At 34.8% G+C, this 12,536-nt stretch overlaps 1 protein-coding gene across 14 annotated transcripts in view; it reads left to right on the forward strand.

Annotated features, from left to right (window-relative positions):
• Window positions 1-12,536, forward strand: part of CNOT2 (CCR4-NOT transcription complex subunit 2) — a 113,156-nt gene that overhangs the window by 77,095 nt on the left and 23,525 nt on the right. For 12 of the 14 annotated variants that reach the window (XM_082351654.1, XM_082351649.1, XM_082351653.1 and 9 more), the window contains one exon: window positions 2,272-2,338. In XM_082351654.1, the coding sequence (XP_082207780.1) occupies window positions 2,272-2,338 (67 nt within the window). Of the gene's footprint in view, window positions 1-2,271; window positions 2,344-11,990; window positions 12,052-12,536 lie in introns of those variants that run through there. The other 2 variants (XM_082351652.1, XM_082351651.1) reach the window with 2 other exon arrangements.

Consider the following 12,536-nt stretch of genomic DNA (forward strand, 5'->3'; position numbering starts at 1 on the left):
GGATGTATAACCTTTGTGAGAAAGTAGACTATAAAATGTCTGTTCTTTGGAGTTATGTGCTCAATAAACATACACATTTCTGGGAAAAGTAAAATTTTTAGTGGTCCATTCTAGAATGTTCACATTATGGATCATTCTAAGTCATGGATTCATGCTGACCAGCATCTTTTATGTGAAGCCTTTGGAAACTATACTCTTAACTTTTGTTTATAGCTTATAATGATAACAGAAAATCATGATTGTTAAGGTATTTTATTATAAACATTTTACCTTCTGTCACCAACTAAAGCTTCGTTGTATGTTACATATGTTCTTTGATCTTGTTCTTGCAATTTAGAAATGAACCTTTAATGTGCTTAAAATATTTGCGGTTATGTGGTAATAGTAACGATAATTGTACCTAACAAAAGAACTTGGTCAGGCATAAAATGCGTATTCTTTCAGTTTAACTGTTTATATTGTATACCCTCCGGATTTCAGAAGGAATATTTATAAGATTTGATGCTTTTTTAGAAAATTTGTTACTATATTTAAATACTGCTGTGTTTAGAGTAGTAACTTAGCCCAACCCCAGAAGAGTCTGGTGTATGTCATTAGTTTAAAACTACTGTTGTATAAAAACTTGCGTGAATTCAGAATAATTAAAACAATTTTGAATTTTGACATGAAAATAGCATGAAATGTGTATTGTATAAACCTCTACTGTTTAAATATTTCTCCCCCTGGCTTTCCTACTGTGGTCAATGTCAGCCCAGTTCTTCACTGGAAACCAGAGAGGTCTCTGATAGTTCCCTGTCTGGTGATTCTCCACCCATCTCTTTTCCCCTATATCTCAACCATTTCAGTAGGACTCCTTCGTAGTCGCAGTTCTCCTGTTCTTAGCTTAGTATCTTACCATTTCCATCCAGTTTTGCTGTTGGAATTATCTTCCCAAAGCACAGTTTGATCATGTCACTTCCTGGCTTAAAATTATGTTTTCTCTTTATCGCCAGTTAGTAGCCGTCTTTGCATAACATTTAAGAAGACCTTTTGCATCTGGTCCCATCACTCTTTTATTTCCCATTCTTCTATTCCCCAGTGTGCGTAGGGTAGGCCTTATCTCCCTTCCCTAATTACCCTATTGTTCAGTCACTGATGTTTCTTATTTTGTTTGTGTTCTAATCATGTCACTAACTTTTATCGCACTCACTGCATATTCTCACACTGGAAGACCCCTCATCTGTACCCACATCAGATGTTACCATTCTACAAAGTATTCCTGTTACCTCACCCTTTTTTAGAAATATCTTCCTCCAGTGATACTTTATAATTCCTTAAGAGCACTTACCATACTGTGCCTTGGAACATAATTAGTTGTGTAATTCATTCTGTCCTTCCACTAGATTATAACCCTCTTGATGACGTAGCTCATGTCTTATTTAATTACGGTGTTTTGATGGTTGCTTAATATAAGACAGGGAATACACAGACATGCACTTACACGTACACATTTTCATTTACTCAGTTTAAGTATCTAGTTTTTTATAGCACTGCCACATGCAGTGCTAGTCTCTATGAAGAAGTAAAAAATGAATATAACATGCCTTCAAAGAATTTTTATTCTAGGGAAAAAAAGATGATGCAAAAAATTGAAAGGCATTGTACGCAAGTGCCATGAATGTACATACACTGTACATTATATACCATGCCTATACATATTTGTAAGTATTTTGGGTTTGTCCTTTGGTATTGTATCACCTCTCTACGTACATGGTTGTGTGTATGTTTGTTAGATTTTTCTACCCATTTGATACACATATTTCTATATAAAAATCAGTAACTATTACAAAATACACAACTTTTTTATTTAAGTAATTTTATTTTCAACTTTAATAAACTGAATTTAGAATTTAGCTTAATATATTATTTAAGAATCAAGTAATTTTACTTAAATTTAGACTTTTTGAAGTACTGTCTTCATGTATTTGTTAGCATAGTTTGCTTTTTTTAAAAGTGAGGTAATGATGCTGTCATAGTTTCATTTAGAGTAACTGGGGGAAAAAACTTTAATTATCAAAAATTAATTTTATTTGCATAGTTTGATGTCATGCAATTGTGATACGCTCTTAAGTAACATGGAATTTATTATGCAATGTTGTTTTTGTTTTTCTGAAGATTGGGAAATATGGATTTGATTCTCACATATTACAATATGTTGTACAGATTTGTAAAGTGTCAGTGCAATGTTCTGTGTACTTTCTTTATGCTCTAATATAATTAATTTGTTTCTAGATGCTGGCATCACCATCTACATCAGGTCAGCTGTCTCAGTTTGGGGCAAGTTTATACGGGCAACAAAGTAAGAATTTTGTATTTATTCTGGGATACTTTATTTAAAGAAAAAAAATAACTACCAAATAAAGAATAATGCTGCCCTTGTGGGTTTATTCTAGGGTTTAAAAGGAAAGATATTTAATTTTCAGTTTTTCTTATTTTACTTAGCAAAAAACCTCATAATTTCAGACCTTTCTAATTCAAAATTATTTGGATACAGGGTAGATCAAATTTTATTTCTTCATCTTTTGTATGTGTATGTTCCTTTGCAATATTTTTGAAGAAGATTTGCTAAACAAAAATAGACATTCTCTATGTTTTCAGTTGGAGGAAGTTAAAGGTTTTTTGATTGGTCAGTTAAGTAGGTTGTTTTGTTTGTGTTTTTTGGTCTTATTATTAATGTAAGCCCATTACCTAGCAGTTTGTGAAATGTTCTCTTTGTTTAGCAAATACTTCTTTTACTTTGGCTCAGTCTGGGTATACAATCTCTGTTTTTGACTAACAGTTCAAAGCTTTTTCCGTATACAAGATTTTATTTCTTTTATGTGTTGTAATACTTTTATAGCTCTCAGCACAGTGCCTGGCGCATAGTAAGCGCTCAATAAATGTTAACTATTATTATGACATAATTTTTATAAAACTAAATTATAAAATTTTCCCTTTTTTTAAAATTAATTTTCCAAACTTTTATATATTAATAAGATTTGTCATATCTTTTAATGTCAGAGACTGCTAATCTCTCATCTCTGTAGTGGGAGGGGAGTGTTAAAAGGGATGTAAATTCCCATCAAAGATTACAGAATAATAGGGTAACTGAAGCAGACAATCTGATGACCAAATAATTTAACCAGCTTCAAATAAAAATCAGTTATTTGATTTGGAACTCTTTCCCAGTATAATGAAAGGCAAAGTTTTGATAGATATAAGAGTAGTTTGTCATACCACTTTACCCTTCAATTTTATTTTGAAATTTAGTAAGGGGAAAAAACTTATTTTGTTAGACAAATACAGTTTCCATCTAATTTTTTTTCTCTCTACCTCTTGTGGCATTCTTTTTGCTATGAAACAATTTTGTTAGTACAGAATTAGTAAGGAAAATTATTAATTACAGATATTAGTTTTCCTCTAGTTAAGTAGAAAACATTTTTAAGCCTTTTATTACACAAAAAAGATGTTGCTTATTTATCAGCAAATGTTCATTCTAGTTATTGAGGGAATATTATTAGCTAACAGTTTGTTTCGTTTGGACTGTTTTTGTTTGAAGCCTACTACTTTTCATCTTTCTGGTAACCCTTACGTTGGAAATATCTAGTTAAATTTTAAAGCTACCCTTTATTTCTATAGAGAAACTGCAAAGAACTTACATTGCTTTCTTTTTAAAGCCCACAATTTATCACAGCAGAAAGTAGATAATGGAATGGAGAAAAATTATATTTGAGAAGCCAAGGTTATTTAATGAAGGAGAATGGCAATTATTTTACAATATAATCAGCTATATGGACTTTGAAAATCTGATCTAATTTTTTTAACCTACAAATGTGAAGTTATAATTGGGCTAAGTTATAGAATGGATTAGGTTTGGAATATAGTTATTTCATTGGTAAGGTAGACATTTATTGACTTAATTTGTGTACATGATTGTGCTGATGGTTAAGGGTATACAAAGATTAATAAATGAGCAAAGTTATTTTCATTAGGAAAAGTATTTTAAGGTACTTAGTAATTTAAAAAGAAGTTACATATGACAAATATTTCCTGTTGGAGTTTAGTATAATAAATGGCTTTATTATTGTAGCATTGATGAACCAGCATTTTCAATTCATGGCTCACTCTTTTAACGGACATTGTAGGTATTAACTTATTTTAAAAAATGAACCTTAGATCAACTGAAACTGAAATGTCTCAAGTCAGGGTACAATTATTCCTTTCTAGTGCACAGATCTAGAAGCTACAACTAGTAAAATAAAATAAAACAGAGCCTGAATTCCTAGTCTCTGTCTGTTAGGATAGACCTGACAGGGCCAGATAAGTCTTTCAGCTGCTAAGTAGTTTGAACACACACCTTCTCAGAGAGGAGAACACCAGCTAACATGTAGGACTTGAGGGTCAGGGCTTCGGTAGTATAAGTAAGTCAGAAAGATAAAACTTGAGGGGCTGACCTTAATAAAGGATGGGGAGATAGAATAAGTAGGTGGGAATAGATTCATGATGTTATTCTTATGGCAGCTAACTTTAATTGTGCATTGGGCTTGATATTACAAAGTTCTTTTGCCCCCCAAGTGTATTGGGTACCACCATTAACTCTGTATTCAGATTGGCAAAGTTCAGTAGGAATTTGAGCCATTAAAATGGAGGTTTACTGTCTGTTTTGTGTTCTTGATGATTAGAGAGATTAGAGGTGGAGAAGGAAGAGTGCCCTCTCCAAAACTGAGGCTCACTGAGTTTAAAACAAGGGAAGGAATTCCTCTTGGAATGGATACAGAGCTGCTTAAAGCGACTTTTCTCCAGATTTGGGTGGAAGTGATTGTATAGTACACAAAGATACCCAGAAAATGCTGGATTAGGAGCTTGTGTGATCATGGGTTCTAGTACAGTATAGTTGTATCCAAATAATGTAACTTTTCATCCAAGGGTTTATGTGACTACTGTGCATCAAGTGGTAACTGTAGAAGCTGGTGAATGGAATCTTGTATTCAAGTTGCATGATGTTCTCTACTTGTTCTCTACTTGTGCATAAGATTTTAAGTACACTGTCTAGGTTTAAAGACCCCTGGGCTCCCTGAAGCTGTGTACTAGATGGGAATGAACAGGGAGCCAGGAATTAATTTCCCCTGGATAGTCAATGCATTGAAATTAAGTGGTAGTATCGTTGGTGTGACTTTTTCTTTCTTACCAACAGGATTTAGGGCCTTGGAGGATTTGAGAAAAAGGAGTACTTCTTATATGCCTATAATCTAGCCACATCGGTTAACTAGCTGTCTGAATGAATCCATTATATACATTTGTATCTGAATTCTCAGAGGACCCAGACCACTAGCTGGGAAAGGAAATAAACTTCTCTTTCTGGGATCCGGACTCCTGGCTTAAAAGCAGTGGCATAGCCTTATGCTTTCAACAACATCCCTTTGGCCTCCTATTTTAAGAATACATATATGAAAGCTACTTGTTTTGTGGGGAACCAGAGCACAGGTGGAATGGTTCAGAAATAATGCTGTTGACAGTATAGTTAGGCATGTGACACATTTTGGTAGCTTTTAGGAAATAGCAGGATCATTTAACAGATACTTGAATTAATAATGAATACCCTGGGAGTTCTTGCTCTCTAGAAGCATTTTATAGTTGGGGAGGTCAAGACATATTTATATGCAAAGTATTAAATACCATAGGTTAAAAGGTATCATGTTGAATGATATGGACAGACTTGCGGATTGGAGAGAAAAGCACAGTAAGCTACAGTAGTACGGGAAAGGTTCAAAAAGGAGGTAGGAATTGAGTTTAACAGATATTTTTGAGTGCCTACCATATATATTGCATCATGCTAGAGACTGCAGATGTGTTGTAGAAGAGAGCATTCTCTTTTATGCCATCTCTGTACAGTGTATATACGCCTTCGGTGTTGCTGCGTTTATTTATTGCATGTCTTCATTGCCTTTGTATCCTCATTACTCTGTACACGATAGGCACTCACTAAATGTTTGTTGAATGCGTGATGAACAAGATATGGTCCTTATATATAATCTAGTAGGATAAATACACAAGTTATTTTCCTACAAAATAGAGGAAGAAGTACAGAGTTTTCTGGAGACTTGAAAGGTAGGAGTAATCACATACCTTAAATGATCAGGACAGGATTTACAGATGAGGTCATGTTTGACATTGTCCTTGAAGAGACTATGAGTAAGGTTGTTTTAGTAGTGGGAACAAAATCTGCAGCATGGGATAAATTTTTGAGTGGTTTGCTTTATCAAGACAAGGGAAATCTATTAGGTTGTTACATTGGTTTCATCCAAGAAGTACAAATCTTCACAATTTTATGGAATCTATCTCAAGATATTTGCTACTTTTCAAGTTCAAGAACGCAGCTATAGCATACTCTTTTCCCCCAGAAAACAACTATTTATAGGTGAAAACCGTTGTTACTTCATTAGACTATCTCATTTTATCTTACCTTTAGGACCACCTGTTGATTTTCTTTCCATAGGCATGTTTCATCCCTCCACCCGACCCTCACCCCCCAAAAGCTAATAGTTATTCAGTATTTTCTATGTGTCAGGGGCTATGTTAAGTACTTGATATAAATATAAACTCATTTAATCTTCACAACAACCTGATTAAAGGTTAAGGGACTTGCCTAGGTAGTAAGTAGTAGAACCAGGATTGCCTTACTTTGTAAGTTTTACTATGTGAACATGAGTTGAGAACAGCAGTTTCTTTGAAACCTGGATGCTACATATTACTTACTGAATGTCATGACCCTAGAAAGCAATTTGCACACAGTAGAAACTGCATATGTTAAATACACAGATTCCAAGAGTCTGCTGACTAAGGCATTATGATAGGATTTATTCATTTATTGTGTTATTTATCTAGTACCTACCATGAGTGAAGAATCATTCCAGGATTGAAGAGTATGGCAAATAACAAAAGTTCCTGCTTTCATGGAGCTTATATTTTAATGAAGGAAAACAGAATAAGCATGCAAATAAATTTATTTACTTAGTAAATAAATAATATGATTCTGATAATAAGTACTATAAAAAATTGTCAGGTTAATGGATGAATGGATGGGATCAGTAGTTTTCGAGCAGGCAAAGAGGCTGTTCTCTGAGGAGGTAGTATTTGAATGGAAACCAGTCTGTTGAGAAGTGGAAGCCCTTGGAAAGATCTGGGGAAGAGATTTTCAGGTACAGACAACAGCAAATGCAAATGGGTCTTACTCATGAGAATGTAAGAATGAACTTCATGTGTTAAAGGATGAATGAGAGGGCCAGTATAATGAACAAAGAAAGTGGAAGGTTAATGGGTAGCAGGTGTCAGGTCATGGAGTCTTGTAAAGATTTGGTAAAGCATTTGGATTTATTCTAAGTTTAATGGGAAGGATTTTAAGATACAGTTTCATTTTTAAAAGATCACCTTGCTGTGTAGAAAATGGACTGAGTGGAGGAGGGACAAGTGACAAGAAAAAGAAAAAGACAATTACTGCAGTAGTCCAGGCAGGAAAGTAGGGTGGCTTTGGACTAGTGCTGGAGGTGTTGAGAAATGGTTAGATTTGGGATATTTTGGACATAGAGCTAATATGATTTGGGGATGTGGGATGTGAAAGAAAGAGAGGGATCAAGGATGATATCTAAGGTTAGAGACCTGCATTACTTTGTGAAAGGGTGCTGCTAATGTATCATGCAAACATAGGTTGAGGAGGAGGAGTACAAAGTATATGTAGGAGATTCACAGAGCTGTTCCACAGATGGAGTGCCACCTGCTGTAAAGATCCAGCCAGATGTTTGGGACTCCCAGCTGGTTCTAACACAGCAGCAACTTCTCATAGTTGAGGATTTTGAAGCCAGGTTAGCTCCATCCATGCTTGTCTCATACATCCTTACTACCCAGAAGGTAAGCCCACTCTTCCTCCAGGCATACCACTTGTCCTCATTTTCATATATCTTGCAGTTTTCTCAGACCGAACTGGTGTGACATTTTTATTCCCCTGACTCCTCACCACCACCACCAAATGCCTGGCTAGGTCTCTTTCGTTATTGAGTTCATATACAGTATTGTCTAGCAAACATGTTCTGATCCCAAATTCATTCTACTTTCATGTCTGAGTGTTGCCCCCCATATACACCAAGTACACTGTACATGTACTGCATGTAAACACCTTGATCATAGCAGTTTGTTTTTTGGGTGGTTTTTTTGTTTTCTTTTTTAAATAGTCTTGTATATCTCTGTAGAACAAGAGGAGGGAAAGTATTCTAGGTGGGGAGAAGGATATGAGTAAAGATACCCGGGCATATTTTGGGGAGGGGACTAGGGAAATTACAAAGAAGATTGTAAGTCAAGTATGTGGTATCTAAAAAGAGTTTGTATTGGGGTGAGTAAAGTATTAAAATTGATTAGAAGAGTATTATGTCAGTTATATCTCAATAAAGCTGGGAAAAATAAAGATTAGAAGAATCTTTTGGGTCTTGACAGAGCATTTTAAAGACTACACTGTGATTGGATTTAACTTTAGAACAGTGATTCTCAACCCTGACTGCCCTTCTAGAAACACCTAAACAGTTTAAAAAATCCCACTGCCCATGAATTTCCCAGACCCAGACTAAGTCACAGTTTCTGGGTGTGGGACACAGATATTAAAGTCTCCCACGTGATGTGAAGGTTAGCAACTACTTCAAGAAGCGGAAAGTGTGATTGGTTGAAAAAAGGGATTGAAATTAGAGTCAAGAAATTGGATCATGTTTTTGTTTGTTTGTTTGTGTGTGTGTATGGTTTTTTGCTTTGTATTTTTTGTTTTTTGGGTTTTTTTGCTGCATCAGCAGCATGCAGGATCTTAGTTCCCTGACCAGGGATCAATCCCATGCCCCCTGCAGTGGAAGCACAGAGTCTTAACCACTGGACCACCAGGGAAGTCCCTGGATCATGGTTTTTATTCTTCATTTTTTGTGATCTTGGGCAAGTCACTTAATGCCTGATGTTAGTTCATCTATAATTAAGTTGAAATGATCTTCATCTGTAACTTGGTTGGATACTCTCTGGAGACTTTTCTATCTCTAAAATACTTTGATTTTAATTAAGGAAATTGTATAATGCAATAGTGTTACAGGGAAGATTAACCAGCTAGGTTCAGGACAAGTTGGAGGTAAGAAGACATGGGGACAGGTTGGAGGTAAGAAGATGGTTGCCCTTTATGTGTGGGCAAGAACAGTGAGTTTAGGGAAGGTAGTTGCTTTGGGAATGGAATGGGGGATACTTTAAGCCCTCTTGCATCAATTAAAAATTGTCTCCCTTCTCCTTAAAGATTTCAGGAGACTTCATTTAAGTATAGGTATTCAAGGATTTGGTTGCTGGTATTTTTTTTCTTATAACTTGTATTATTATTAATATTGTTAATCTTTAGCAAAAGATTGACTAAAGCATGGCATATCATTCCATAACTATTTAAGGAATGTGCTGTTAATCAGTTTGTGCAATGGAAGTAATTCATGGAAACATTTCTTAGGTCGTATTCTTTTGGATTTCTGAAAAATGATCAATACAGAATTCAGTTCATTCTTTGTTTAGCACCCTGCCAAATAGGAAATAGGAATCTACTTAGAATATGTTCATGTATTCCTTCTAATATGGTATTATCCTTTATTATCACTTTGTCAAATAGAAAGAAAACTTTGCTTCAAAACTGTAACCTTTTAAACTGCTTTATAGCTGTTTTTTTTTGATCATTCTTTTATTCCTTGTCTGTAAAAAGGGGATAAATACCTTCTCTATAATATTTTATAAGGAGATGAAGTAGCATAGTGCTTCACATATTTCTTAGGTGCTTGATAAAATTTAATTCTACTGCCCTTCCAGTGCACAAGCTCAGGCATACATATTTATGTTTTTTTACTTGTAGTTATTTCGTGTCAATTTTTTTTTAAGCTAATTTTTTATTCCCCCTCTTCCGCCTTTCAGCTTACATGTCTTCTTCTTGGTATAACATTTTAGATAATTTTCTATCATGTTTCTAATTATACTAGTAAAAGTAAAATTTTCCCTCCCTTGACCCTACGCAGTTGTAATAGTTTGACTCAAGCAACTCAAATTTAATGACCATGTATTTTGTTTCCTAGAAATAAATCTTTCTCTGTTCTTACTCAGTGGTATTAATTCTATATGTTTTAAAGGAATTCAGTTTTTAAATAGAATTTAAAATAACTCAATTATAAAGTATTCAAGGGTTGATGATCCAGTTTGAAATTGATGCATTCCTTTCTTCTCTTTTGATTTCTTTTTTCCTGCCCACCAGGTTCAATAAAATGCAACTCAGAGCTTTTGAATTTATTAGCTGTTTTTATGAAATCAAGTGTTTTTTAAAGGAAAAATAAAAGTAAATGCTAATCTTTGAGTTCTTTATTTCATATTGTCTTCCTCTACTCTCCTCACTATAAATTAATTCAAGTGTGCCAATCCGTAATTGACTAAATATATTACCTTACCCATTCTTGTTTCCTTCTCCAAAATTTTTTTTACTAATGTTCAGATAATCTCCAATCTCTAAAATATTTCTGAAGTTACGTATTTTCATAATACAGCATAGAATAATAAGTATATGAAAGGTTGAAGTAAACAAACCTCATGAGTCTTTAGAAGGGCCTATTGAAGAGCCAAAGGGTGCAATTTTTTGGAACATGTATATTTATAATGATGAAGATGTAGAGAGTGAAATGGGAAGGAAAAGTAAATGTGGAGGAAAAGAAAACTTGACAGGTATAGAGAAGAAGAGGAAGAAAATGGAGGGAAGAGATAAGAGATGTTGGTTTAGAAAAAGTTTTAAGTAAACATATTCAGAAAAAGAAAGCAAGAGAAAAGAAAAAGAATAGATAAAAGGTGTTACAAGTCAGTAGGTACTCACAAGGGTGCTCATTTAGTGTTTTCTTGGGCTCCCATAGGGCTGCCATTAAGAACACTAGGAGTCTCGGTTCTTTGTGTCACCTTGGAGAAGTCAGTTAGCTTATCTGAGGCTCAGGTTCCTCATCTGTAAAATGTGAACATTGGATTAGGTTTCTTGGTTATCAGTAACTGAGAAACACATTCCTGTGAGAAATTTGCAGCTATAGCTGACTTTAGGACAGCATATTTAGGGAAAAGGATGTAAGCTCCCTGAGGGTAGGAGCTTTTTCTATCTTGTTCACTGTTGTATCCCCAGCAGCTAACACAGTGCTTGGCACATGGTAGGCACACAATAAATGTTTGTTGAGTAAGTGATGTGAAAAGTGTCATGGTGTTGGTTCATTACGGGAGCATCTAGAGGGCCTAGAGGAAAACTAGTGTGCTTGAGAAAAGGAAAAGACTGGTATCTTCTGAAGAAATCTTACGTAGGCTGGTTTTTAATCTCTTGTTCTTCCTTATCTTGTCCCAAATTCAGAGAAAGTGGCTGTAGCTAGCGGTATACTCGTGGTCACAAAACTTGTAGTGACCAGACATACATATAATGACTAAACCAACATATGATCTAGATCAGTTCCCTTTGTGTGACTTAAAGAAATGCAGAACCAAGCTCAGGTCTTCATGGAATATGAGTACACATAGAATATAACAGCTATATTGAGTTGGATTTATTGGCTTCGTTCAGTTGAGAAGCAGTTAGGCTGCAAGCTGAGTACTGAAGCTGGCAGATTCCAGTGAAATCTTTGTGATTCACTGGTATCCCTAGGTTACAAAGCGTTACTGTTACAAACAGGTTACTGTTATGCAAAAAGATAAATTTGCAGAGATATTTGAAGGAAAATATTCAGAACATAATATATATATTCCAGTTTTTGGAAGTCATAGTTTCAAAATATTCAGGTCTTTGAAATTCTTGGACCCAAAACTAGACCAAAAAGTAGGGAGGGAGTCACTTTAAATCCCTACTGCTAAAGTCCTTACTTATTCACTAACTCTCATTCTATCTTACCACTTTTATTTAACCTCCAGTTTAGAATGTTTGGTTGACTGATATGCCATTCCACAGCAGACTAGTAACAGAAGGCACCAAAATGTGTGAGTAAGGAAGATGGAGGCAAGGAGGCATATTGACATCCATAGGCAGGTGTGATGACAACATAAGTGATAGCTGAACATCCTTGCTTTCAGGGATAAAAGGGGGAAAAAACATCCAGAACATTAAATATCCACAATGATTATTCTGAATCATTAACAAAATAATAATTTATATTTCATATTAGCACAAGGCAGGAAACAATTAAGTTTATCCCAGGTGGTTAATTTTTCTTTTTAATGTTTTGTTTCTGAATGGTAAACTCCTCAGTAGGTTTTGAAAAATACACATATTGGACATCCATTCCCACACCTGGCCCCAGAAATACTAGACAAATAGAAGGTCATTGTACTTTGAAATCTTTTAAAATGTTATATATTCTTGTCTCTTATAGCTATATCAGATTGAGTTTTTAACAGTTGCTGACATTTTATGTTGGGTTTGTAAAAAATTGTAATGTTGAGAAGTATGTATGTGTAAATAGTAA

Source organism: Balaenoptera borealis (assembly GCF_965194805.1).
Source record: "Balaenoptera borealis genome assembly, chromosome: 13".
Classification (NCBI taxonomy): Eukaryota; Metazoa; Chordata; class Mammalia; order Artiodactyla; family Balaenopteridae; genus Balaenoptera; species Balaenoptera borealis.